The sequence below is a fragment of the Ambystoma mexicanum genome, chromosome 6p (genome assembly GCF_040938575.1).
Source record: "Ambystoma mexicanum isolate Mex_15411 chromosome 6p, UKY_AmexF1_1, whole genome shotgun sequence".
Lineage (NCBI taxonomy): Eukaryota > Metazoa > Chordata > Amphibia > Caudata > Ambystomatidae > Ambystoma > Ambystoma mexicanum.
Window position 1 is genome coordinate 1,031,328,781 of NC_090935.1, and position 27,734 is coordinate 1,031,356,514.

Genomic DNA, 27,734 nt, shown 5'->3' on the forward strand with positions numbered 1-27,734 from the left:
TTTCGGTTCATTGTCTGGTTTTCGTTGCAGGTATGGAGTGCTCCTGCAGTTCTGTTTGGCTCCTCGCGTCCTTTTTCTCACAGGCTTTCCTCTTCGCAGTGATGGGCCCCAGATCCTACTTGCCGGGCTTCTCACAACCTAATCACAAGTTTCTATTATTGATACGGTCACAATAAGGGTACCAGACGTGCTGACAACAGTGGAACTATAATACATTATAGCTGTGGACTAGCCCAAGGTGAAAAAAAGCTGTTTGTGACCGGAAACCAATACATGGAAATTACGTTACAAGGCTACTCTAGGCTGAATCCACCAAAAAATTGTAGATGACAGAAGTTTCTAACAAAAGAGAAGCAAAAGAACTGTTTCTTAGACATCGGCAGACAATTAGACACCTCGTCTCCTCAAAAAACCACCTCACTAAGGAATCTGTTTGAACAACTGGAAGCAACATCCAAAAAGGAGTTAGCAAAATGATGGGAAATAAAAACAATGAAAATGTACTTGGAAGTAGGAAGAATACCTTGTGGTTTGAGAATTTGCAGTTTTCCCCTCATTTGAGGCAGAGGACACTATTGCACTGCAAGCTTGGGAAGCTTTGCTCACAAAGACGTCCAAAGAGATGATTAGAATTATCAACCAGACGGCACTAGTTCATGAAAAAAACAATAGAAGAAATTAAAGAATTGAAAGAAAAGATTACAAATCTTAATCTTCTGGAATTAATATTAAAGAATGACCAAATCTTAGATGAATATTTGCATAACTTTACTGAAGAGCTCAAAATCAAGAAAGGGAGAAACTTCATCAGAGATTAAGTTGACTACAAAATGGGACGAATATACACTTTCCAAAGAAAATATGACCCAAGAAGCAGCTAAAAAGCCAAACCAAAAACAAATACATCCACAAAATCTGGAACACCTACTAAATTATCATACACAGAAACTAATAGTGAATCAGAAAAGGACCCGTAGAGGAAGCTATTTAGTCACTTTATGAATATAAGTATTCATATAAATTATATTTTACCTCTGAAGGTTACAAAGTACAGAAGGAAAAATGTAATTGCAAGAAAACAAATGAAGTTTCTTTAGGATTACAAAAGAAAATAAGCACTTGGGGCGAGTCCATTTGAGCAACTAATTTAAGTGGCCAAATGTGCATAAGGGAAGCAAATCATTTATGAATTGAGCCTCTAAACACCAACTATACAACCTAAAAACCGTTTTTCTTTCTTTGCCTTTTTTTTTTTCTTTTTCCCTGTCCGCCCATTTTGTCTTGCTGATGTCTGCAAGTTATTTGTTGGTACCTCTCCTGATGAACGATAAAAATTATTATGGGGAAAAGCGTGTCAAGAGAGAAACAGCAAATTGTATGAAATCAATACAAAATTGCCAAAGATAAAACTGTGGAGAAAAATTGTTTGTTTGATAATACAACAAATACCAAAAAGACAATCCATACTAGTAAAAGTGTACAGCTCAACATAAGAAAATTGTATGCGTTTAATGAAGACTTACAAAGCCTCAAAAAGTTATTGCACACTCTAAAGGTACCACTCTAAGCTAAACACTCATCTCTGTGTTTACACAGTTCCTTGAACACCTGCCTATTCTTTCCCACCTCCAGTGGTTTCTATTTTTATTTCGGTAGCTCTACAGAAACGCATGGGAGAGGATGCTGGGGTTAGAGAGAGCGGGGTTGAAGAAGAGGTGTGGGTGTTGTGTGTAGACTGCGTTCTCCCTGAATAGTCGTCACTGGTCCCATAAGGGTTTTCCCTCCCCATGAGATTGCCACCCCCAAGGGGACTATTGGGTAGCAGCCTCACCTCCCTGGCCTTATGGGAAGCAGTGACGACATCCAGGGATTCGTCAGTGGTTTTCTACAGGACGAGTCAACACCTCACTGGAATATACTGATCAAAACTATGCAACTTCCACACAAATATGGCAACCCCATTAGACAAAAGCAAGTGGCATATCCCTCACCTGCTCCCTGGGTTACAAAGATAAAGTTTGCCGCAGAAAGGAGGTGCAGCCTACGTTGGACAAGGAAATTCGTGTTTCAGGATTGGGCTGATTGCCTCACATGAATGACGTTGCCTCACATGAATGACGTTTGGTGCTCAAGTTATATAGGAGAGAGCAGCATTATGATGGCTCAGAGTCCTGACATATATTTCAATCCAATTAATAACCACAACTCTAGTTCTCACTTGTACTACTAGTCATGGCTAATATATAATGGCAGGCATTGATTTTCTACTTCTCTTAAATTCACACAAGTACTCTATAGTACTGTATATACATATTTTTTGTGTCACTGGAGTTAGAACCTGCATATTGATGGCGATTGTTGCCCATCTCCTGGCTCTTCCTTCAAGCTTTAATTTGTACATGAAGAATTGTGCCAAACATGCTCAATTGTATACATGTAAATATCATTTTTTTAAATTTGTTTTGTATTTGTTTTGTGCATTTTATTTCGAGTCTTACCTGTGTTTCTTGTATTTTTGCAGTCCTCCAGGCCACAACATCGTAGTAAATGGAAAAGAATGCATAAACTTTGCATCTTTTAATTTCCTTGGACTTCTGGATAATGAAAGAGTAAAGGTGAGCAACGTTCTGCTTGTTAACTCTTCTTTTTTTTTCCAAATATATTTTTATTGGTTTTATACATAGATTGCATTGGATGTTTGCAAGTACATAAAGAGCGCTGAGCGCCGCGCGCTTGAGTTCAGTTGTGCAAGTGTTAAATCAACAAGGACAATGTCCTTCATAACAGAACAACAGTCATAACAACAACAGGTCAGGGGAGAGATTCTGGGGTGAAGCAAGCGATTATTTTAGCCCTGGTGGGCCGAGATGGGGTAAATGTGGATGAAAAGAGGACTTTGTGTGAGCTTTTAGGCCCTTGATCGTTTTCAGCTCGCAGTGCGTTAGATTGTTTAGGCCTTAGAGCCACATTCCTGGGTTCGCTGACAGGCCAGACCCTAGGCCACTTTGTACCTCTGCACGACCTTGGCCCCTTTTGTGTTTAGTCGGTTTTGTCCATCCATCGTAGGGAAGGGGGTTATCGTGCTAGACCTGGAAATTGTTGGGTAAAGTCTAGAAAGGGAGCCCACGTTTGGGAGAATTTATCTCTGTTTCCGAGTCGTAGGGAAGTAATTTTTTCGGCTGCAATTATGTCCCAACATTTTGTCCACCACATTTGTACTGCCGGGCCCTCTGGGTTTTTCCACAGCCTGGCTATGGAGATTTTTGCCGCCGTGAGCAGGTGGGAGCATAGCTCTGCTCTATGCCCGGAGAGGGGGAATTGGTCTGCCCCGCTTGATCCAAGTAGGACGATGCCTGGGTCCCAAGGGATGGTGAGGCCTGTGATTTTGTTGATGTGGTCCAGCACTGTTTTCCAGAACTCCGTGGCCTTGGGACATGTCCAGAGTAGATGAAAGAGTGTGCCTTTGTCTGGGCACCCTCTCCAGCAGGCCGGGGGAATTGCGGGATTGCATTTATTGAGTATCTCTGGGGTCCGATACCATCTGAAGCATACCTTAAATGCTCCTTCCTTGTTGGTAACGCATTTCGAACTCCTGTTCGCTCTAGCCCAGATGTGGTTCCACTCCTCCACCTCGATAGGTCTCCCTATGTCGTTTTCCCACTTTAGCATATATGGCTCTTTGCGTGATGGGTCGGTTCTGTCCAAGAGCTTATAGAGGGTGGAGATTCCGCCCTTTGGCGGGGGACCGGTGAGGGTGAGTTCCAGGGCGGTAAGGGCTCTGCTTCCATGGCGTTTCACCTCCCTGTTCGAGAGCCAGTGGCGGAGCTGAGTGTATCTAAATCTCTCGCTCTCTGGCACATCAAATTTTTCCTTGCAGGCCTCGAAGTCTAGGGGGTTTCCCTCCTCATAAAAATCTTGTAGTCTCTCCAGCCCTCCATTCTTCCATCTCCCAAAGTTCTTGGGGTTACAGCCCGGGGTGAAATCTGAGTTACCCCAGACTGGGGTGAGGGGGCCCGTCGTGCTGCGGAGATTCCAGAGTCGCGCTGCTGCCTTCCAGCTTCTTACAGTATTTACAGTCGCCGTTAGAGGACCCATGTCCCCGATTGCACTGGGTTCCTTTAGGTGTGGCAGCGAGGTTATTGGGCTTGAGCTCCAGGCCTCCTCCAGCTCCAGCCAGCGGGGCTTGGAGGTGGCAGGGAGCCAGGCGAACGCTGACGAGAGCTGAGCAGCCAGCACATATCTTGCCACATCGGGCGCTCCCAGGCCTCCCGTCTCACGGCCCCGGAGCATGATCCTTCGCGGAATGCGTGGCTGTTTCCCCTCCCAGATATAGCTCATGACATGTTTTTGTAGCTTCTGGATCTCCTGTTTCGGGATCATGGTGGGTATGGCAGCGCACTGATAAAGGAGTCTGGGGATGAGGTTCATTTTCAGGGCCGTGATTCTTCCGAACCATGAGATCTCCTGCTTTTGCCATCGTCTGATATCAGCTCTGAGTTCTCTCAGGAATGCCGGGAAGTTGGCTTTGTATAATCTGCTGGGAGCGCTGGGGAGCTGGACCCCCAGGTATGGGAGGTTCCTCTTGGCCCAGGGGATCTGGTATATTTCCTCCAGGTCTGCTACTAGCTGGCTAGGTAGGTTGATGCTCAATGCTGTAGATTTGGTAAGGTTGACCTTAAAGCCTGAGGCGTCCCCGAATTCTAGCAGTTCTTTCCATAAGGCCTTCATGGATTCCTCTGGTTTGACTAAGGTGAGAAGGACGTCGTCGGCGTAAAGGGCGATTTTATATGTTTGGGCCTTGATTGACAGCCCTTGGATCTTTACATTGCGGCGAACTCTGGTCGCAAATGGCTCCATGGAGAGGGCGAATACCAGGGGGGAGAGGAGGCAGCCCTGTCTAGTGCCCCTTGAGATTTTGATCGTGTCGGATCTGACTCCGTTCATTCTGAGGCTGGTGGAGGGGTGTTGGTAATTAGCTAGTGTCCATTTTATAAAGTTTGGGCCGAAGCCGAAATGAACGAGTGAATTTCGGATGTAGCCCCAGTCAACCATATCGAAAGCTTTGTGCATCCAAGGATAATACCATCGCTGCCTGCCCCCTCCTATTGGCTGATTCAATGACATTGATGGTTCTTCTTATATTATTGTGGGTGCAACGGCCGGGTATAAATCCCGTCTGGTCCGGGTGGATGATAGACGGGAGCAGTGGGGCCAGTCTGTTCGCTAAGGTTTTAGTGAAGATTTTTGCGTCATAATTCAGGAGGGTGATTGGTCTATATGAGGTGCACTGGCTCCGGTCCTTTCCAGGCTTCGGCAGTAGCACAGTGATTGATTCTTCCATGGAAGGAGTGGTCGTGCCTGAGGATAGAAATGAGTTAAATAGGGTAGCCAGGTGGGGGGCTAGGATGTATGCAAATTTTTTATAGAATTGGGCAGTGAGCCCGTCTGGGCCGGGGGTTGAGTTTTTCAGTTTGGTTATGGTTTCACTGACTTCTTCTGCCGAAAAGGGGGATTCCAGGGCCTCAAATTGCGGACCTGGGAGGGGAGGTTGTACTTCAGCTAGGTATTTGGCTTGTGCTGCTTCGGAGGTGGGAGCACCTGACATAATCGATCTATGATGAGAAGCCATGATTCCCATTTTCTCTTTGATGGAGTAGCGAAGAGTCCCTTGTTCATCAGCGAGGCTGTGGATGAGGTTTCTTGTTTGTAGCTTTTTTAATTTGTGAGCCAGGAGCCGGTTTGCTTTGTTGCTGTGCACATAATAAAACTGTTTTGTGTAAGTTAGCGCTCTGACAGCTTTGTCGGCCAGGTGCATTTCTAGGGAACGTTTCGCCCTTTGGCGGATGCGGCTAGCTTTCCTGTTCGGGCCTCGTTTAAGGGTGTTTTCCGCTTCTGCCACCTCTGCTTCGAGTGCGTCTTGTTGTACTTTGTCCAGACGTCTGAGTCGGGCTGTGCAGTCGTTCACCGTGCCCCTGATGACAGGTTTCATGGCGTCCCAGATCATAGCCAGCGATGAGTCTTTGGTGGTGTTTTCCCTGAAATAATTCTTAAGGGCTTCCGCAATTTCAGTTCTGGTTGCGATGTCTGAGAGGATGTGCTCTTGGAGTTTCCATTGCCTCTGGGGTGGCTCCGGGAGGCAGGATATCCTTAGGTTCAATGTGACTGGAGAATGATCTGAGAGGGCACTGAGCCCGATTTGGATGGCTTCGACGCAGGGAATGAGGTTACTTGAGATTAGAAGGAGATCGATCCGTGAGTATGCCAGGTGCACGTGGGAGAAGAAAGTGTAGTCCCTCTTTCCCATGTTGGCCAATCTCCATACATCTATGGTGTCGGTTTCCCTTAAGAATTCTGCCATGGCCAGGGCTTTGCTGAAATCATCATTCGATGGGGGGAGCGATTTGTCAAGATTTGGGTCGGGAGTCAAATTGAAGTCACCCCCTATGAATAATTGACCCTCTCTGAAGGCAGACAGAGTTGGTAGGAGATTCCGCAGGAATTTGCTTTGCCCGGTGTTTGGGCAATATATGGCGACGATGGTGATGGGTAGTTCTACCAAGAGGCCTTTTAGCAGGAGATAACGGCCCTCGGGGTCCCGTTTGGTGGTGATATTGGTCAAAGGTAAGTCCCGATTTAGCAGGATGGCCACCCCCCTCTTTTTGAGATCCGCTGAAGCGAAGAAGCTTCTGTTGTATCGGTGGAAGGCAATGCGACGTTCGTCGCTCCTGAGGAGATGTGTCTCCTGTAGGCAAATAATATCAGGTGCCAGTTGAGCAAGCCTGTGCTCCACAGACTTTCTTTTCCGGGGGGAGTTCAGACCCTGGACATTCCAGGTCAGCATTGAGAGTTCCTTATCCGGCTGAGACATTATTAGGTAGGATTGATAGCGGATTTATGTGGCATCTTTTGGATTGTGGAGCTGGGGCCTCCTCAGCGCTGAGTGGACCCTCCGCCACTGCCTTGGGAGCCGCCGTGCAGGGAGGAGGGCACTCCGATTACTTGTATTTTGACCTTCGTTTCCACGTCACCTCCCGCCCGAGCCCAAGCTCCGAATCTCATTTTCCCCCCGACCAAGGAGAACCAACAACATGAACTAAAACATAACTTAAAACAGTTAACATGTAAAGGTATCCAGACCAGCCTTCTACCAACAGGGCTGTCGGCTGGGTCACGGACGCCATTTGTGTCGGAGACCACGGGGTCTCATGCTGTAGTGGTGAAGATCTTGCAAATCGAGAGAACACTCCGCCGGCAGCTCTGGCCCACCCGGCTGTGAGGACAAAGGGTAGGTCGGCGGCGACCCGAGTAGGCCAGATAAATGTGAGTATTTAGGGTAGCCCTCTGGCCCCCAAGAAGGCGGGCCAGTGTGTGTTGACAGGCTCTGGAGAGGACCAGCATGGAGCTGGGGAGATCGGCCTCTCAGTTGGTATTGGTTTTATTCCCCCTAACAGGAGGGCCGCGCATCCTGCGTCGGCCAACCACCCGGGACCAGGAGCAAGAAGCCCCCCCCTCAGCCCCCTCGGGGGAGCGGGCCGGGCCCCCTGGGACCTCCCCCTCCAGGTCCGGATTCATAAACACTGCAGCCTCCCGTGGGGATGGAATTTGCTGAGTCTTTCCCTCCCAAGTGAAGGAGAGGCCTGAAGGGAAGCTCCAGCGGTAGGGGATCTTGCGCTCTCGTAGCCAGTCGGCCATAGGTTTGAGAGCTCTTCGTTTGGCTAGGGTGGAAGCAGCTAAGTCTTGGAACAGGGCGATCTCCGAGTCCCGGAAGTGGATCTGGCCCATGGCCCTGGCTTCCTGCATGATCTCCTCTTTGAGTTTATAGAAATGAATCCTGACCAGGACATCGGCCGCCCCATTGGACCTCTGCCTGGGCCTAGCCCTGTGTACTCTGTCCAGCTCCAGGGGAGAGTTGTCTGGGAGGGTGATAATGTGGCGGAGAAGGTCGGAGACGTAGGATGGGAGCTCCTTCTCTGAGACTGCAGCTGGGATTCCCCGGATTCTAATGTTATTCCGCCTCGAGCGGTTTTCAGCGTCCTCTTGTCTGGCCTCAAGCGCCTCGCACCTGCACTCCAGGGCCCTGATCCTGTCCGCCCCCTCTCCGATCTCAAAGTTCTGCTCACATAATGTAGACTCAATCTCCTCGGTTCTGGCCTCCACCTCCCCCACTCTCTTGTCTAACCGGGTAATTTGGGTCTTGACCTCTTCAGTGCCCTTCTGGAATTCCCTGGTGAGGGCCGATAGGAGCTCATGGAGGTCTGCTTTCGTGACCGCCTGTGATACTTGGTCATTGGGGAGGCCGTTCCCCATCCCCGCGTCCATTCGCTTACCCCTCTTGCTTTTTTCCCCCGCAGGAGGCATTGTTAATAGAGTAGAAATATCAGTCTGTTTGGCGGCTTTGCCCGATTTGGACATGGCAACCCGGGGACGCCCCTGCAGCTATGACGGGGGCGGAGGGGCCACCAGCCAGGCCCGGGGGGCAGCAGAGCGTCCAGTTAGGGCGAGATGCGGCAGGTGCCGCCTTACCATGTAGCAGTGCTTTAGGGAGGCTACCTCCCCTCTCTGGAGGTGTGCCCGAAGCGTGTGGCGAAAGGAAGTCCAGGGGCTCAGGAGAGTGAAGAAGAAGCTGATGGGAGCCCCGGGGCGGGCTCAACCTGCAGGGTAGGAAGTGTGGGGAGACCCCGGGGTCGTTAGTTGCCAGGTTTACCTTACTTCCGGAGATGAGCCCCCCCTGGGAGGTATGCTGGGTGATGGGACCTCCGTGGCCCCGAGGTGAATGGGCCCCGTCCACACTGAAGCGGGCAGATCCAGGCGGCTATGTAGCTGAAGTTGAGGCGTTGTGGCCGAAGTTGAGGTGGAAAGGGTGGGAGCTGTTGAGGAATAGGCTCCTTCCGATGGCAGTGAGGCAAGGGGGGGGGGGCACGGTGAGCAGCGAGCTCGTAGCAGCCCCTGGGCGTCTGTTCAATTGCGGCCTCTGTCCAGGCCGGAGGCCCCCCCGGATCGCTCCGCAGGGATGCTGGTCTGGAGGCCGGGTCCCCAGACGGCCCGCCGCGGCTGGATGTCCTCCGGATCGGCTCAATTTGCTGGTCTGCCCCCACGGGAGACAGGAGGCAGACGGGGGCCGCCGAAGTAATTATCCGGGAGGGAGGAGGGAGGAAACCAGGAGGCCCCCCGGGCACCCAGCCCCCGTTCAGACACCGCGGCCCAGATCGATCGGCTGGTGTGCGGGGCTGGCGTGGAACGGCAGACCGCCGATCTCCGATCCCCGGAGCAGGAGAGGCGGGGGAGGGGCCCTCGGAGCCGGATTCACCCTCGGGCGCAGCCGGGCCCCAGAAGGGAGCCGGCGAGCCTCCGGGGCGATGTGATGGCCGAGTCGCTGGATTCCGCCGGCCCAATCCCGCACCCGGGGTGCTCCGATCCCAACCCCTAGGCTCCGGGCTTAGTGCCGGGCTGGGGAGGCGGCCGCCATCTTGCTACGTCCCTCGCACCCTATTGGTGTGTCGCAGGCGGCAGATCTCTGCAATCCGCGTCGGTAGGGCTCCGTCATGCCGCCCAAGTGTTCCGCAGCATCTCAGCTGTCGATCGCTGAAGAGTGGGTCGAGAAGATCTAGTGTTCACCGGGCATTTTCCGTGGCGACGTGACACCAGCCGGGAGCTCTCACAGAGCACGTCCGACTGCCATGGCTCCAAGCCACGCCCCTTGTTAACTCTTCTTTAAAAAGCTTGTTAATATAGGTCTCTGACTTTAGTGTTCCATTTCCTTACTTTAAATGGAAAACCGTCCCACGTACTAAATCTATATCCAAAGTGAATCCTTTGTTTCCTCTGGATCGCAGAACAAACTAGCTAGTGTACATTCTAAATTGCTTGTCTTCCTGTATGTTCCCAGACTAAGGAGGCTGAGGAAAATTAATAATGCCAAGGTTTGCCACTTTTGGAAAGTCTAACCATGAAACTCGTGAGTGAGATATGTTTAGATTCCGGCCTGAGAATTTTCAAGATCAGCATATGGAGGTTTCAGCAAACGTACACACCTTGTCCTACAAGAACCTAAGTCACAGAATATTGCTGTTACTTCCGGTTATAATTATTTTGATTTGTGTAGTGCAGGTTTTGTAATGGGAATTTAGATTGCGCCTAGAAACACTTGTGTACAGGCACGTTATAAATGATTTATCATTTCATAGATTAAACCATTCTGTACCTTTATGTGCTTTGAAGAGAAATTGGGTCAAACTAATGAGATAATATTTCAAACAAAATATGGATGGAAGCAAATTTAAATGAATGGGGGTGAGAAATGTCAACATTTGAAATCTTGAGCAAACTATTTCTTTTAACGAAATAAACTCATCAAATTATTTTTTTCTTTTTGGGGCAGGGGGTTCCCCCTCCAAGCCCCATCCCCTTTAATTGTTTTGCTATTCTCGAACACCCACACACCATATATGTATATTTGTCTAAGCCCCTAAACGTTTTTTTTGTTAAAAGAAATTGCACTAAACCCCCTCCCCCACCCCCCCGCGATGAAAGGATGTTTTACACTATTAACAGGTTGTCCTGCTAAATTCACTAGTTTCACAGGCCTTTATTTTGCCCCTTTCGACTAACTTGAAACACTGTTACTTTTTGTTCTCACCCGTGTGTGAAATTTCATGTGGCGCATGTTTTAAATGGTAACTAGGTCTGTCTCTTGGTTTAAAGTTTGTGCGATGAGCGGTTATTAAAATGTGGATGCGAAAGCTGTCGAGTATCCTGGACAAGCTGAAGTTAAGGAGAGTTAACTATTTTCCTTCTAGAGACCATATATCAGAGGCAAGGCGTAACTTGCACTGGTTACCGATTGAAGCCAGGATTCACTTTCGGTTATTGGTGATAACACACAAGTGAATCGAGGGCACTAGCCCTGGCTACCTGACTGAAGCTTTGTCTGCTAAGCCCAAGGTCAGGACACTAAGGTCGAACACCACAAATCAACTTCAAACTCCCAGCCATCTACTTATGTGGTGATATCTGCATTCTGTGTGGCGGTGCCTAAGGCATGGAATGCCATCCCGTCGGACACCAGGGAGATATAATCTACTGCTATCTTTAAAAAGAAAATTCAAACATTGTTATTTCAATACATATGGTAGATTTTATCCCACTTTCATCTGGTTTTGCAGGTGTCTGGGCATTCATAGTGGATGGTTCTCTTCTTTACTCTGTCTAGTTTTTTGTTTACTCCTACGTCCCGTCCTCTTTCCTCCATACTTGTGGGAGATTTCATCCTTCGGGATGGGACCGGAGCACTTTGTCAAAAAGCATCAAAAATGAAAATGTGTCCTATTTTTACACGGGGTACCGCATGGTACCGTAACCTCTGCCCTCATGAGCTCTGCCCCGCGTACCGCCTTTCAGTCCTTTTCTCTGCGTGGTCGGGGCTGGACGCACTAGCATCACTGGGAATTTTATTTTTGTTCCCTTGTCCTTTCTTCTGGCTCCGGTTCCTTGGTCGCCTAGTCCTCAGTCTATTCCAGAGCATCTGAGATTCGTGTCCTGTTATTCCTGCGAACGTCGCTTCGCTACGGCGGATCCCCACTCTCTTTGCTTGGTGTGCCTTGTCCCGGAACATCATTGGGATTCGTGCTTCTACTGCAACTCCCTCTCCATCCAGGCACTCCAGTGTCGTCTTCTTCAGTGGGAGGAGGTTTTCAGTGCGTCCCTCCACCTCATTTCCAGCTTTTCATCGATGAAAAGAAGAAACGGCCAGTAAGTTCTTTACTTTTTAGGGCACACCGGCCAGGGGACTTCTTTCCGGGGTCTTCCAGGTCCGGGAGGGGCTCGTGTAGCTATCACCAGGGTTTCCCCTGAGGTGCCCCAAGGGCCTAATAGGCGTACCAGAGTATTCTCTGATGGTTCACACACCGGACCTGCTAGTACCGGACATCGCTCGAAGGTTCCCCAGTTGGGGGCTAAGGTTAAGCCCAGTTCGTCTGTGGCTCTGGATACCAGGGTTTGCCCTGAGGTCTCAATTTCTGGAGATTTCCACACTGTCACTGGGTTACGTCCCTGAGGTCTCTGTTTGTGGAGCTTTTCTTACTGAGTCTAGGCTCGAGGCCCCTCTAGAGGGAGCTTTGCATACCGGTTTCAATCCAAATGTTCCTCTTATTGAGGCGAAGGTCATCACCTTTGAAGGTCTTGTCGGTGAGGTATATTCCTCAACTGTCCCACGCTCAAGATCGTGGTGGTACCGGTTCTGTCGTGGGGGGCAAAGAGGGCAGTCGCTGACCATTACTCCTCCACTATGACTTTGCCAAGGTTCCTCCACAGCAGGCTGTTTGTGGCGGTTTCTAAGATGTCCAGTAAGCATCCGAGACCACCCAGTACTGGCTCTGCTGAGGATCTTTGTGTCATGGCTAAGTTGTTGTTGAAGTCCCCTAACCCCCCTGAGGAGACAAAGGCCTCATCTCCACATGTGACGCAGTTCTCGTCGGGTGTCGACAAAATGGCCGCCCAACCTTTATGGTCTACGGCGGCCATTTTGGATACTTCCCTTATGCCGATGTTCAAGCCGTCTGGTGCTGGGAGCATTCCTTTTGGGGCTGAGCAGCCTTTTCACGTCAAGTGGACAACAGAAATCCGTTCCGTCAGTCAGTTGACTGCAGTGTTCGGACACCGCTGCTGTATACTGTCTCGCTACCTCCTGTTTCTGCTCCACTGGTGTACGTGGACCCAGACGGTGGTGGGCCTTCATGGCAGTTGTCCTCCTTGTGCTCAATGCACGAGCGGCCTCTGCCTGTACCTATGCCAAAGCCTTCGGCTGAGGATGAGTTCTTTGGGAAATTTCACAGGCTCATGCACTCTGACCCTATGAAGGCTTATTTCAAGCATCTTTTCAGGGAGGTGTACCCTGAGCCTCCTGGCCCCCCTTTGGCCCCAGCCGTTCTGCTGCAGGTTCCGTTGGTGCCACTCCCTTCACCTCTTCCTTCTGTACCTCCTCCGCCTCTTCCTCCCTTACCCCTGTTGTCTCCTACAGAGAAGACACCGGAGGACTGGGACGATACTTTAAAACCTGAGGCGGTATGTGTGCCGGACCAGTCATCTGCTCCTGCCTCGTTGGAGGAGCATCAAGTGGATCAGGACAGTGATGAGCAGCCCCGCTCGGTGAGAGCATTCCATGACCGGTCCTGGATATGATAGCCCTCCTCGACATTCCAGTACCTGAGGCCCCCACTCCCCAGGAGGAGGTGCTTTCGGGGGGCTTTACCTTGTCATCTCAAGAGCGTACTGGTCTGTTCCTCCAGAAGGACATTTTGGCTGAGGCCCGTAAAGTCGGGGATAAACCCCACACTGGGTTCGATACAAGCTTCACACCTGTGAGGAGATAGCCTTATCGGCCTGTCCGCTCCCATCCTCGACGGTGCTGGCTGCGGCCACCCTCAAATCCTAGCCGGCAGCTGCATCTTCAACAGCAGCGGCACAAATCCTATCCAGGGAGGATAAACTTTTGGACTCTTTGGGCAAGAAGGTTTTTGCCAATTCAACACCAGGCTCATCCTGCCAGCAGCCAATCGGAGGCTGTGGAAAGAGTTATCCGATTTCCAGGAGTGCGGTCCTGCGGATAGGCCAGAGGACTTTAAAGCTGGGTTGTCGGACGCCAGAGTACTGGCGCAGGATCTACTGGAAGCTGCGGCACACCACGTCGATACCTCAGCTCGAGGCCTTATCGTGGGGGTGGACACCTGTTGCCAGGCGTGGCGCCACACGACGAAAGTTTTCTAAGGAAATGCAGGATAAAGTTCTGGACCTTCCTTTTGACGGCAAGGAATTGTTTAATTCTTCTTCCGATGAGGAGCTCACAAAGACCAAAGCAAGTACTCCAACCGCCAAATCTTTATTGGTATTGGCGAAAGCTCCAGCGAAGGCCCCTTTCACTCAGAGGTCGGGGTCCCAGACTTGGTCCTTCTCTGGGTTCGGGGGGGTTTCAGGATCGTCGTGCGCACCGGACTGATGCACCTGCTGGTGGTACTCGCAGAGAGCAGCAACGGCAGGGTGGTTGATTTTTCTCTTGGCCATCAGCCTCTTCTCCAGGGACAGGTAGTCTCCCTGCAAAATTATATTTTTTGTCAGTCGCTTGAGACTCTGGTGGGAGGACAAATCTAGTCTCATCTGGAGGCGTGGCAGACCATCACCAAAGACCGGTGTGTTTTGGCCATCGCTCCGGTGGGCTTTTACTTGCCCCTCCCCCTTTCCTCACCCTTCAACCCTCCCTTCCAACAGTTCAGGACACCCTCACTCAGAGCCGAGGTACAGAAGCCTCTGGACCTAGTAGCGGTCTGTTCAGTTCCCAAACCCAACCAGGCTGGCCTGTGCACTATCCTCTATCTTTCCCATTTCATTCTTTCCCTTCCCCAAGAGAAATTCAAGATGATCACGCCCTGCCAAGTAAAGTCCACTCTTCGGAAGGGCGTTTGGCTCAGTATAGTGGGCCTTCAGGACGCTTATATGCACGTGCCGATAATGAAACCGCATCGAAAATATCAGCGGTTCTCCTTGGGAGTAGAGCATTTCCAGTTCTGTGCTATTGTTTGGTCTCAACTCGGCACTGCGTGTCTTTACGAAGATGATGGCGGTCATTTGCACCTTTCCTTCAGCTACAGGGTGTTCATGTATATCCGTATTGGGACGACTGGCTCCTACACAGCCCTTGTCCACAGACTGCTTCGAGCAATCTCCAGCTCCTGTTCCAGCTTGGTTTGTCTGTGAACTGGCGGAAATGTTCCACGTCAGCCTCAAAACCTAGTATTCCTGGGTTTCCGTTGGAATACGATTTGATTCCAGGGTGTACCTAACGGCAGACAGGATTGCAGCTCTATCCGCCACATGTGAGCTCTTCCTCCAGTCAGCGCACAAAGTCTTCTAGTCCTCATGTCTTTGTGCTTACTTGCTCTTCCTCTTGCACGTCTGAAGATGAGGTGTACTCAGCTGGCTCTTCAGAGCTCTTGGTGTCAGGCTTTGGACTCGGATTCCAAGATGATCCCAATTCCATCCTGCATGACGGATCTGCTATGGTGGTCTTCTACCAACAATCTTTTTGTGGGAGCCTCCTTTCAGGGTCCTGCCCACAAGTGACGATTACCATGGAAGCCTCCCTTCTGGGGTAGGGTGCGACGCTGGATCATCTCCAGGTTTTCAATCTATGGACACTGCAGAACAGGCAGGTTCATATCAATTATCTGGAACTCCTAGCTGTTTTTCTGGTGCTAAAAGCTTTTCAGCCATCCATCACGAACAAGGTGGTCCGTATCCGCACGGACAACTCTGGCGATGTTTTATAACAAGCAGGGTGGCACCAAGTCGCCTCCTCTTGTAGATCTCGCCATTCAGATTTGGGAATGGGCCATCCAGCACAGCATTTGGCTGCTGGCGGTTCACATTCCTGGTCGCTTCAATGTGACTGCACACTCACTCAGCCAGCAGACAGCGGCCAGCTGCGAGTGGGAACTGAACACAGAGGTCCTCTCTGCCAATTTTCGCCAATGGGGCACTCCAGAAGTGGACCTTTTTGTGACTTTTACAAACTGGAAACTTGCTCTTTATGCATCCAGGAACAGTCTCGGGTGTCTCCTCACTAGGGGGCGTTATTGAGATTCCGTGGCACAAAATGAAGACCTATGCCTTCCCGCCACTACCGCCTGATTCATCGGTCACTCTGCAAGCTCAGGAATACATCGAATTGCACTCTCCTGTTCATAGCTCCTTGGTGGCCAGCCAGATTCTGGTTCTCGGAACTTCAGCATCTGTCTATTCTTCCTCCGACCAGACTGCCATTGATTCCCGACCTGCTTCACCAGTGCAATCAGCAAATGTGGCACCCCTCCCCACAATCGCTCAGCTTGGTGGCCTTGTGCCTGAATTAAAATCCTTAGCGCAGTTTAACTTGTCCGAGGACAACATGCGCATTATCGAAGCGGCCAGGAAACCTTCTACGAGGTCTCAGTATAGGAGCAAGTGGCTCCAGTTTTTGCCACTGCTGCTTAGTTAAGCAGCTGGACCCCAGACACGCTATGATTGACACTGTCCTTTCGTTCATATCTCATCTGGCGAATTCCGGCATCCATGACACTGTTTTATAGGATTTACGAGTCGGCTATTGCTGCCTACCTGTCCACTGACGGTTGCTCTTTTTCATTGATGAATCGAGTCATTAAAAGGCATTTTGTAGGTCTTTTACATCTTTTTCCACCGGTACGCAATCCTTATCCCAAATGGTATTTGAATGTGGTCCTCATCGCCCTATGCCATAAACCATTTGAACCCATGTCCACTGCTGATCTCAAATACCTTTCTTGGAAGGTTGCATTTTTGATTGCAGTGACATCGGCAAGGCGAGTAAGCGAGCTTCAAGCTTTGTCTGTGGAACATCTGTTCCTCACCTTCCGTAAGGATAAGGTTGTGCTCCGCACTCATCCTTCTTTCCTGTTTGAAGTGGTTACTGATTTTCATTTGAATCAGTCTATCTCATTTCCTGTCTTTTTTTCCAGCCTCAGATGCCGAGAGAGTCCTACACAACTTGTCAGGCATGTCGACCGAACAAGCGAACTCTGGGCTTCTCACAGCTCTTGGTTACATTTGGAGACCCAAAAGGGAAACCTGCTTCAAAAGCTACTATCTCTCGATGGATAGCATCTCACATTTCAGAAGCATATACCATTCAGGGCCTTCAACCTCTGAAGGACATTCATACCCATCTTGCACCCGCAAAGCGGCTGCTGTTGCCTTCCAAAAGTATGTCCCATGGGCTTCCCATCAGCATTTTGTAAACATTACTGCTTGGACCTGAGCTCCAGGGCCGATGCACAATTCGGCCAAGCTGTTCTTTTTCAGTAAGGAGTTTCCATCCAACCGGATGACCTGTGAGGACTGCTTGGGAATCTCCCACAAGTATGGAGGACAGGGGACAGATGTAGGAGTATAGCAAAGTTACTCCCCGTAGTGACTACCTTACTCCTAGCCCATAGTCCCATTCCTCCATACGCTCACCCGTCGTCCCCTCTAAAAAATGTCCTCTGTTATTGGTTAAATGGTCTCAGACCTGGCGATGGAAAAGGACTGAAGGACGGTATGTGGCGGCAGAGCTCAGGAGGGCGGGGTTACGGCCACGTGCAGTACCCCGCGTAAAAATAGGAAATTTTCATTTTTTATGCTTTTTGCCAAAATTCCTGCAGTTCCGTCCCGAAGGACGAAATGTCCCGCGAGTATGGAGGAAAGGGGACTATGGATTTAGGAGTAAGGTAGTCACTACAGTGAGTAACTTTGTTATTTTGGTGCGCCTTTAATCCTTAGAGTCCCCTGGTGCGCAATATAACTGAATAGAGTAAAGTTTCTCTGGTTGCCTCAGGTGCACAACTTGTGGGGTAACACTTGCCATCCCTGCGGAAACATGTCAGTCTCTTTATTGGTTAAAGTGAAATTAAACACTGTACATGTTAATGGTTCTCGAAACTCATAAATAAAATGATGCTTTAAGAGGTGAAAGCGAACCAAAACCGGCTGATGGAAGAGCATTCCATTTATGTGGGACTGAACATGAAAAGGCGTTTATGCTCCTCATGGTTTTGTGCTACGTGTTTCCCGGGTTTATCTACACCTCATGTTTAACCTGTCTGGGCATCTTGTGTTTGAACTCTAGGCCATTAGGCTTTAGTACCTTACAAACTCATTCCATGGTAAGATTGTGGATTACATGTATCCTTCGAGTATGTCCAGACGATTGATGGTCTATGATGGCAGAGACAAAAATGCCTGCCTCCCTCCATTCTAAAATGCACCAAGGTGAGCGAGCCAGGTGGGTTTGGGCTGGGTCTGCCAATTGGCAGACTTGATCTCAAGGGGAGTTTTCATGTGAAGGTGAGGCTCTTTCCTGCTAAATAACTTGGCTTTTGCATAGTCTTCCTCTGGTATACACAAGGAAAGCAGATAATGGCTGTCAATGGCTTTCTTGAATCGGTTGAGCAGGAGATGTTTCTGGGGCTGTAACCTCGGAGCCTCGCCCAGCACCTTATATTTCCAAAGGGCATTACAAAAATTAACTTCTTCCTCATATACCATCTAGTCAAATGTTAGGTCGAAAGTATGTCCATGTTTTTGCATCGGGCACTAAACAAACTGATCGAATCCAATACAACCAAACCTGTATCATTGAGATTGTTCACCCCTCTTTTTAAGTTTCCTAACATAATAAAGCCACACACCAGAAACATGGGACTGTTCTCCTCTGACAGTGGAGGAATCAAGCTGGCAAATACACAAGAGTGAAGCTAAGAACACACATCTCTGCTGTGGTACTGACAAAGACCCAGCCATCGTCCTCAGGGTATGCGAAGCAGATTAAAACACACTGAAGTCCCATAACAGCATGACCACCGCTACATCCACACCCATCCCCTCTCTTTGCAACCCTGTGGTCATGTGAGTTGATTTCCTAGAGACCACAAGGGGCCATCCAGTAACCATTTTGTTGTACAGTATGTGTAGTGTAAATATGTGTAAATATGTTGAAAAGCAGTGGCTCTTTTGTATTCAGTTGAGTAACATTGATTTTCAATTCAGCCTGATATTGTGCAGACTTCTAGGTTTCAACTCGGAGTAAACAAGCCCCACCTTAGGGAATGTTTTTCAGGAGACTCTTGAAAAGTAACTTAAAATTTGCACGGTTTGCATTGTGTAGAGATTAACATCTGCTGGTAAAAACCTGTTGGTTTTTGTTGCCAGCTTCAAACAATTTTCATTGCACTTAACATGACATGTTGAAAGGGGGCATATAGAGAGACCAGCACCTGGAAAATGGTCACCTGAATCTAGTACTTCATGCTTCTTCTGACAAATACTAAATCCTTCTGGCCTGTTCTGCCAGGCAAGGAGGTGCACACCAGGAGGCTGCAGCACACTGTCTGGTGAGCTGGAGCGTAGCTGATGGGGACGGGGGGTGGTGGGGAGAAAGTAGGTTGTGCGAGGTGCATTGGAGGTACTCTCGCACCAGAGGACTGGCTTCTACATTGCCAGGTCCCAGCCACTAGAGGGGCTCTGCTGTTGATATGGAAGGTGAGTGAAGGGGGGCGCAAGCCCACATGGACACCCCAGTGTGAGGGAGGCCCTGAAAAAGCGGCATTGTGTAGGCAAGATCCCAGAGAGGCCTGGAGTTGCATGTTTTGTGAGTCAGAGCTGGTGCAGAGCTCTCAGGAGAGGGCCCATCAGATCTGGAACGAGGACTCGCCTGTAGAAAAGGAGCAAGCGTAGGCCTGAGCGCGCAACCCCAGGGAAGGACCAGCATCTGATAAACCGCTTGTAAGGGCTAGATCTGACTGCCCGAGATACGAAGACATACAGGGAAGGGCCAAGTGAAACAAAGACGTGGAATAGCACCTCGTGAAAACCGAGGGGATGAATTTTGCACGTCCACATAGTTCAGAACATACCATTGGTACCTTAAATAATGGCACGTGGGAACAATACTCTTTGCAGAGTTGTTACCATGGAGAAGCTTGGACTGTAGCCGACAGCAGAATTGTACCCACAACCCAAGCTAGTAAGGAGAAGAGAGCCCTGGATGTGTGGGGCCCAGAGACTGATCCGTAACCCTTAAGAAATGTGCTTACTACCAAGCAAACAGCAGTGAAAAGGATGATGCCCCAGTATGGCTCAGGATGATGAGACAAGGGAGCTGGTACCGGCCACAAAGCAGGACATACTCATTTTAGCGGAGAAAATCACAGCTTAGAAAATGGAACATGACTGTCTGAACTAGAGAAGAGGAACAGTGAGAGAGAAGTGGAGGATGTTCAAAACAGAGAAAGGAGCTACATTTTCAGTTTTTGTTCGAGAGACTGAAGTAATGGCCCCCAAATGGGTAGAGAAAATCGTGCAAGAGATTGTCAACACGCTTTTTATGGATGAAGGGGGAATAGCGGTATGAATAGACCACGCACATAGAGGTGGAAGACGGCGCTCTGGGATCAGATCAATTTTGCTACACTGTGTCTATTGCAAGAACAAATTCAGTATTTACAATGAGTCTGAACCCACCGGAGGGTTGAGTACAAAGGGCAGAGGATCAGCATCATACGAGACCTATCCACCTGGACTGTCTCTTGCAGCTGGCTTGTTGCGGTGTTGTATTCTCTCCTTCTGGCCAAAGAAATTACGTTTCGGTCAGGGTACCAGTTTGCTCTCATTTTCGAAATAAGAGTCCTACATTTAGAGGGACAGAGAAGAGAGAAAAAATAACCAAGTTACTATTGGGCTGCCAGGCAACAGTCTGAGCGAATCGCACATAGCCAGAACATGTGCATTAAAGTACTACAAAAGCCAAAAAAAAAAGGCTGATGAAGCTTCAGGTACTCATCAATTTCACTCTTTAAGTACGCCCAAGCAATTAGAAGAAGGGTTGGGATAAAGGATGAATCTGAGAAGTGAACATGAGTGGAAGTTGTGGTAGAGTGGGATTTCAGGCGATAAGAAGACATGAAGACCGTAAGGGGGTATAAGTGGGGAACACACTAGTTTGAATGATGTTAGCTGGTTTGGTGCTGTGTATTTGGGAAGTTGATTGATGTAAGGGAATCCTGTGTGGATAAATGTCAGAGGAGGCTGGGACAGAATAGTGCATTTGATGTGGTTACCCCTTAACATTGAGATGGGGGTAGGGGAATTTCTCTCCAAGGGGGCACACAGGTCTACTTTGCACCCATGTTTATCCACGAATTGTAGGGCTGAAGGCAGGTTCGCTACAAGGTCGCGGTACAAGGAAGGGGGAGAGGGTGGGAACCGGATGACAAGAAGGGTACAAGAAGCAAGATTTAAGACTGAACGCACTATGTAGTTGGTAACGGGAATGGTGATGACCGGTAATCATGTTACAGCAGCAAATATTGAGCGGAAAGAATTCCTTGGGCAAGGTACACCAAATCTCAGGGAATAGATTATCAGAAAGGGGTTGCATGGCAGATTGCCACATTGAATGTTAAGGGATTAAACTCGCCCTACAAGAGATCGCTCACAGCTCGACAATTTAAAAAAGCATAGAGTCCTATTAACGAAAGGGGCGAGGAGAGACATAAAGGGTGTAGTGATTGGACCCTCCGTAATGGGCATCACACAAACACAAAAAAGCAGTGTGTATTATTTGTAGAAAACTATTGGAAATTGTATGATTTAGATTACTTGAGGGGATACGATTCATATGGAGAGGGATCAGAGGTAACCTTATCTCCCTTGTATTGCCCAAATCAAATTCAGATGGAGTTAGTGCACATGGCCCTCAGGACCCTGATAACATGGACAAATGAGTATCTTTGTGTTGGGTGGAGATTTCAGTTTGGTTTTAGACCCAGTATTGGATAATCCATCAACGGGGGGCAAAATAGTGAATAAAGGTACAAGCAACAAAAATGTTTCGGGTACTGTTAGGAGATTGTGTCTAAAATATAAGGGGTATGGGCCCTCTTTTATGATGTGGAGGGCCTATGTCATGAGGGTGTACAACAGTTTATGAAACAAAAGGACATAGGCTACCCCACCTGTTTGGCACTGGCCGGTAATGTTTATAGCACAATCTAACCGATCAAGTATTTGATCTGTACATAAATTTGAGAGCACCAAGTTTGTATTTGCTTATTTAACAAATTGTATTCTCTTTTTTAGCATAAAAAGGCCGACTGCGGCCGTTAAACATATCTGATCATTCTCGACCCCATTATATAGGGGAGTATTATGCAATTGATATCATATTAAACATTCATATAATACACAATTTGCAGTCGGAATTTTGCACAGTGGGGGTTAGTACAGTTTGTGACTTAGAATGTGTTTATTATAACCAAAACATTGTCTAGTCGACACTTGTGGTGTTTCTGGCATGAAAGAGATAGTTTTGTATTCTAATGGCGTCTTCAGGACTGTAGAAGTGGACTGGGTGGTGTCACTGGTGTACCCCATAGGTGGAACATCTGCGCCTTTTGATGTCCGTGTCACAGATAATGAGAAACGATGCAGCGTTTCTCTCTCAAAGTGCCTCTAGTGCTCCTCTGGTAGTGTTGTCTATCGTGGACATAGCACACAAACACAGGAAGCTAACGCAGGAAGCTAACGAAACATAACCAGCGAGACACCCGAGCCTAACTATACAGGACAACTTTTTGAAACCGTGAGAGGGTAAATGGAGAAGTATGTAATGTTCTATATTACCATGCGGTTTTATGTTTGCTCATCTTCTATTCATGTAATCAATGAAGTACGATTTTATTGATTTTATCTTTGTTTTTTTAAAGGAGCGTAGAGAAATGGCAGGGATTATTATGGATGAGTAAATCTAAGACACATTTAAGGGCTACAGAAAAAGTTTCCTTTTACAGGGGATACGTCCTATCCACAAAGGGTACCTGCAGAGAAGGGGACCTGAAGTAGCCCATACTTCATACAAGGGATATGCTGACTGAGACTTCCTTCGATCACTTGAGATTTCTGCCAGTTCCATGCGTTTAAAGGCTGATCTGAAGTGAGCATGAAGATTCCCTGAATTAAGTGATATCTGTTCTATAGCCACCTTTTTTTTTTTTCTTTCTCCCCCCCCCCACCCCCCCCCACCAAGTCCCAAGAAGGGGAATGGTTTGGGATGTTAACATCAAGACTTTGATTAAATCTGAAATATTCAATGCAACCCAAAATACATTTTGAGCTGCATGCATCGTGATAGCATTTTATGCAACTGGTACGTAACTCTTTGAAACTTATATCATTAAAATGTGCCCAGTGTGTTTCCACAGGTTTAGTTGGCAGTTTAGACTGTGAACCGAGGGCTCGTGATTCATGGCCTGACAGAAAATGTATTAATTTGCAACCCTTGGAAGCGGCATATATTTAAAAAAATATTTAGGGATTGAAGGTAACTGAAAGGAGTCTTTTCTATTCCCATGACAATAGTGCAAATGTAAATCCCATGCAATCCCTCATTCCGAACTTGCAGTGATATGCATTTGGGATTTAAAAGGGGAGGGGTATTTTATATCTGTTTCTAAAAACCACTCTCCCAGTTTGGCATGGGTAAGCTGGAATTGTGCATGTTCTCAAACTGACACTGCTTTCCTAACTTCAAACCTTCAGGGGTCTGATGTGATTAACTGTGAGCTTATTTTAAATGACCTACACACACATACTAGCAATCCTCAGCACCATTTGTACATGGGCAAAGTGGGGGCATGCAATAGTTTCCTGATTAAAGAACTGGTTGGTAATATTGGGGAAATAGTATTTTGTATGATGTGCAAGTGTAACTTTATGTGCAGTTTAAAGATGCTTGCATATTAGAGAAAGTAAAATGTTTTTGTTGAATCATGCTATTGTTACGACCCATCTGCCATCTTGATTGCTGTTTCGCATATTTAAACCCAGAAGCGGTAAGCGGCAGAGTTACAATTTGAATGCTTATTATTCAGGCCTCACTATATTCAAAAAGAGGTCAGGCCACCCCTCTGCAAGAAAGAACACAGCATGATAACCTGTTCTGTGGGAATGTACACACTCGCCCCTCTGCAGCCTGACCTCTTTTTGAATGTAAAGAACTTGGGGTTGGTCACCATAAGTTACCTATGGTTACCCAGACATGGTCCCCTTTGCTCACTGTGCTCAGAGAGGCACAGCTCCACCTCATGATGAGGCCCGACTAGGTCGAAACACATGTCTGGGGCTGCTGTTGAGACCTGTTAGGCAGAATCCTGTGCAGTGCCCTTAGGGACCACTACACACAATTAAGACTACAGGTGGCAATACAAGTTTTACCTTTGGTACAAGCCTCTACTACTATGTTAAAGTGGTAGCAGTAGCGGAGCAGCCAGGCTTATCTCAAGAGTATATGAGCAGTAGCAGAAATTACACAAAGGGACCACAATTACTGTGACTCAAGCAAACACTGACTCAAGGTTTCAGGTAAAAAAAATATAAGTACATTTATTTTTAAACCATCTGTTATAAACACAACACTTCTATTAATTCAAAACCACACGTAAAATACACTAAAACCAACCAATTCACTTTGGTACACTCTAACTCAAGGTAAGTACCCTATGTTTTAACTGACCGGTGTTGTGAAACAAAAGACGTTACCGGGAATACACTTGCGATCACTTTTTGACAGTAATGACAGGTCGGTCTTACTAAAGAAACGCGTAACCGCGGCAAGTAATGTTACCGGGGCAAAAACACACTTAGCACCTGAGTTAACCAGAGAGAGTTGAAGGGAATTCAAGGGTCAATAGGCCGTAGGCAGTGGGAACCGGGGTTCCTGTTGTCGAGGATCACACAGTCGGACAGTTCTAGATTCAACTTTGCCAGGAGTACTTGGATATTGTCAACAGAGGAAGCAAAAGTTATAAGGAGGGAAAACGAGGGCAAGCCTTGGAGGCGAAGAAAATGGATTCACCCTAATTCCTCAAGCAGAACACAGTACCTTATTCAATGAAGAAGCTGGTGCCACGGCAGTTGTTCCTGTTGGGTTCCTGGAGCTTCGGTGCAAAGGAGGACGTCTGGAGGGGTCTGCACCACACAGGGATGAATCTGGCAGCAGCGACGGTGAATAAAAGGTGCGCTCCTTAAAAACAGGAGAGGCTCTTCAGATGGCTATCCGGACCACTACAGCAGTGTGCAGCGATTTCGACCAAGAAGAGGATCCTCTGGCTGTGGAAGTTGAGCTGGTTATTCCCACCAGGCTCAAGGGAAGAAGACTCCGGACTGGATCTTCTCTGGTCGTCGAAGGTAGATAGCTCGGGACTGCAGCAGGGCTTCACCGGGACGGGGTAGCTGCAGCAGCCGTCTTCTTCTCCGCTTCTCTTAAGTTCCTTATTGTTCCAACGGCGACTCTGACTTCTATCCTAAGAGACCTGCCTTTTATGCAAAAATCTTTACACAGCCTGGCTGTCCATCACGCAGTAGGGGGGTTGTCCAGCCCGGACAACCACCTCAGCCAATCATGGCAAAGTGCGACTTTGGTTTCCTAGGATACCCTGTGCAGGAGGTGACTACACCCCCCCCCCCTCACATTCAGCCCACCTAGTCACCCAGGCGCTTGGAGGAGGGCTTCTTGGTAGAAGCCCGCCAAAAGACAGTGAACAAAGGAGGCAAACCTGGTTTGCCGTGCAAAGTAAAACACAAGAAGGACTTTAACAAAAAGAAATGCCGAATAAGGAGGAGGCCCGGAGCTAAAAGAAAAAGTATTAGGTCAAGCGGGTTTAAGTTCGAGGCTAATATAATAGCCTAAAACAATACCAGGTTTATAAAATATAATCGCGGTAGAAAAGTTAGGGTAGATACACTGCCACCTGCCAAGTCTAAATGTTAAGAGCGAAACAATGCTCTAGGAGGTACAGATAAAAAGGGATATGGACTAACCCTTTCCAGTACTCAATGTAAGATGGGGTGTACTGGATCTAAAGTTAATGGCAACTTTACCCTTTTCTGGGGGACTGTAGTCAGCCTCAGAAATGGAGTCGGTGGGAAGTCTAAAAGACAACCCTGTGCACTGCACTGAAAGTGCTGTGTAACACACAAAAGAGGGGGACTACTAAAGTCCACAATCATAAAAACTGGTAAAAGACACATGGCAAAACATTGGTAAGAGTGGGGGAAAAGCTTGCACTCTTACCAAGTGGAAAAATAAACTCCAGAAATCCAGCAAAGCTGCTGGAGGACTCACTAGGTGAGGGAAATTAGCCATAAAATGAGAATTCTCCCTAACAAGACCCTTGTTCAAAAGAGGATGGCCTAACATTTAGGTGCTGCACTGCTCAAGTGGGCGGGACAAGACTGATATGCAAATAGATATTCCTCCTTTGTGAAAGGTACAGTGAGTTAAAACATGTGGCTGCGGAATCTGAGTGGGCACATTCCCACAGTACAGGTTCTCATGCTGTGTTCCTTCTTGCAGAGGGGCGCTCTGACCTTTTTGAAGGCCTTGGTATATGTACAGTGGATTATGATTGTGTGTTGGGTGAATGTGTGTTTGTGGACTTGTTGTACACGCTGGGGTGAGAAAATGTCTTTGAATTCATTTTTATGCGATTCCCTAGCTACTTCAATAGCTTCATTTTGAGGATTGATTGTATATAACAATTGCATATCTAACATCACCAAGAAATCCTGGCTAGTGTTAAAAGGTTAATTTTCTAAATATTGGATGCCTCTGTGCTATCTTTCAAATAAGTCCTTGTTTTTTGAGTCATCGCCTTAAAGTAGTCCACATATTGGCAACCAGATTCCAATACCGAACCACATCCTGCCACTATTGGTCTCCCCGGTTGATTAGCTGCGCATTTATGCATTTTTGGTAAAGTATACAAATTGGAGTTCTCAAGGTTTTCAGCATTAAGAAAGTCGAACTCTTTTTCGCAAATTCAATGTTTGCATTTAGCAAATCCTGTGATATAAGAAATGATTGCCTGAATATCTTTTAGCTTATCATTCCTAAGGACTTGGTAGTTTTTTTGTACCCTTGAAGATTGACCATCTCGTTTACCTATTTACATCCATAATTACTTTGGCTCCATCCTTATCTGCTTGTTTTATTATTTTATTTTTCTTAGGGATTTAAGCTCTACTGCTTCCTCTTCTTAAATTATTCCTAATTGTTCTAGATTTTTCCACTATATTCCTAATCTTTTAAAACCCATTTCTCAAATGTTAGTTTCATTATGTATTTGATCTAAGGGTGTATTTTGGATGAAAAACTGGATACTTTCTTTAAAAAATGTACTTTATTATTTCCTTTTCATAGCAGAAGCATGCATTAACACCCACAAGACCATCGAAATTCTGCTCCTACCCCTTCTGCCCCCCTGTTGACACATTGATTTGTTAAGTTACGTTCATCTTCACATGGTTTGTAGTTGTATAGCTGATTGGTTCAATACAACCTGGCCGTGGGCCTAATTGGTCCCGGTCTGCATGAGCTGGTGATTGCACGTTCCCGGACAGTCTTCGACGTACAACATCATCCAATTCTTTTTCCCTAAGGGATAGTCTAATGTTCGTTACAGGTCTTACTTATGGCGAGCCTTCCTCCCCTGACAATGCACCTCGTTCCCATTCTGAGTAGAACTGTTGGAGGCGTGGCCAGGAATCAGTCGGTTGGCTGTTGCCTGGTAATGTTTGTGCGTAGCGGGTTTCCCCTCTGTTCACATGTGTGCATGTATTCCACCCACCTAGCAAACACTGGTGTTGTGCGCTTCCCTCATGTGGTGGCTATAAGGTGCTACGCCGTTACCGAGGCAATTCCCAGCAATTTCCTTTCCCCTCTGGAGCCCCCCTCGACCATTGCTAAAAGCCAGACTGCCGGTGTATATTCCCACTTAGTTACCAGCATCTCCGACATGGCCTCCTCCTCTCTCCCCCAGCAGGGTCGTCCCTGCGGGCAGGACCATGCTATATGGTAAAAGTCAGCGGTTTCTGCTTTGCATCTCTTACATGCAGATGATGCTGTCAGGATGTATTCTATGTAGTTTATCTGGGTAATAGTAAACCTGGTGGAGGAATTTATAGTGTGTCAGTCTACATCTGTTATTCATGCATAATTTGCGTGTTTGCATGCATATGATTTTCGAATGGTTGTCGCTCATTTTCACCCCCAGATCCCCTTCCTGGGTGGATCTGAACCTCAGTTCTGGGGTCATCCTCTTACTCCTAGCCAGTTTGTATATGGAGGACACCAA

The 27,734-nt window shown here is 47.8% G+C and overlaps 1 protein-coding gene across 1 annotated transcript in view; it reads left to right on the forward strand.

Moving 5' to 3' along the window:
• SPTLC1 (serine palmitoyltransferase long chain base subunit 1) overlaps window positions 1-27,734 on the forward strand; it is a 1,178,456-nt gene that overhangs the window by 233,538 nt on the left and 917,184 nt on the right. Inside the window, exon 4 of the mRNA XM_069625635.1 lies at window positions 2,522-2,615. Within this exon, the coding sequence (XP_069481736.1) occupies window positions 2,522-2,615 (94 nt within the window). The remainder of the gene's footprint in view (window positions 1-2,521; window positions 2,616-27,734) is intronic.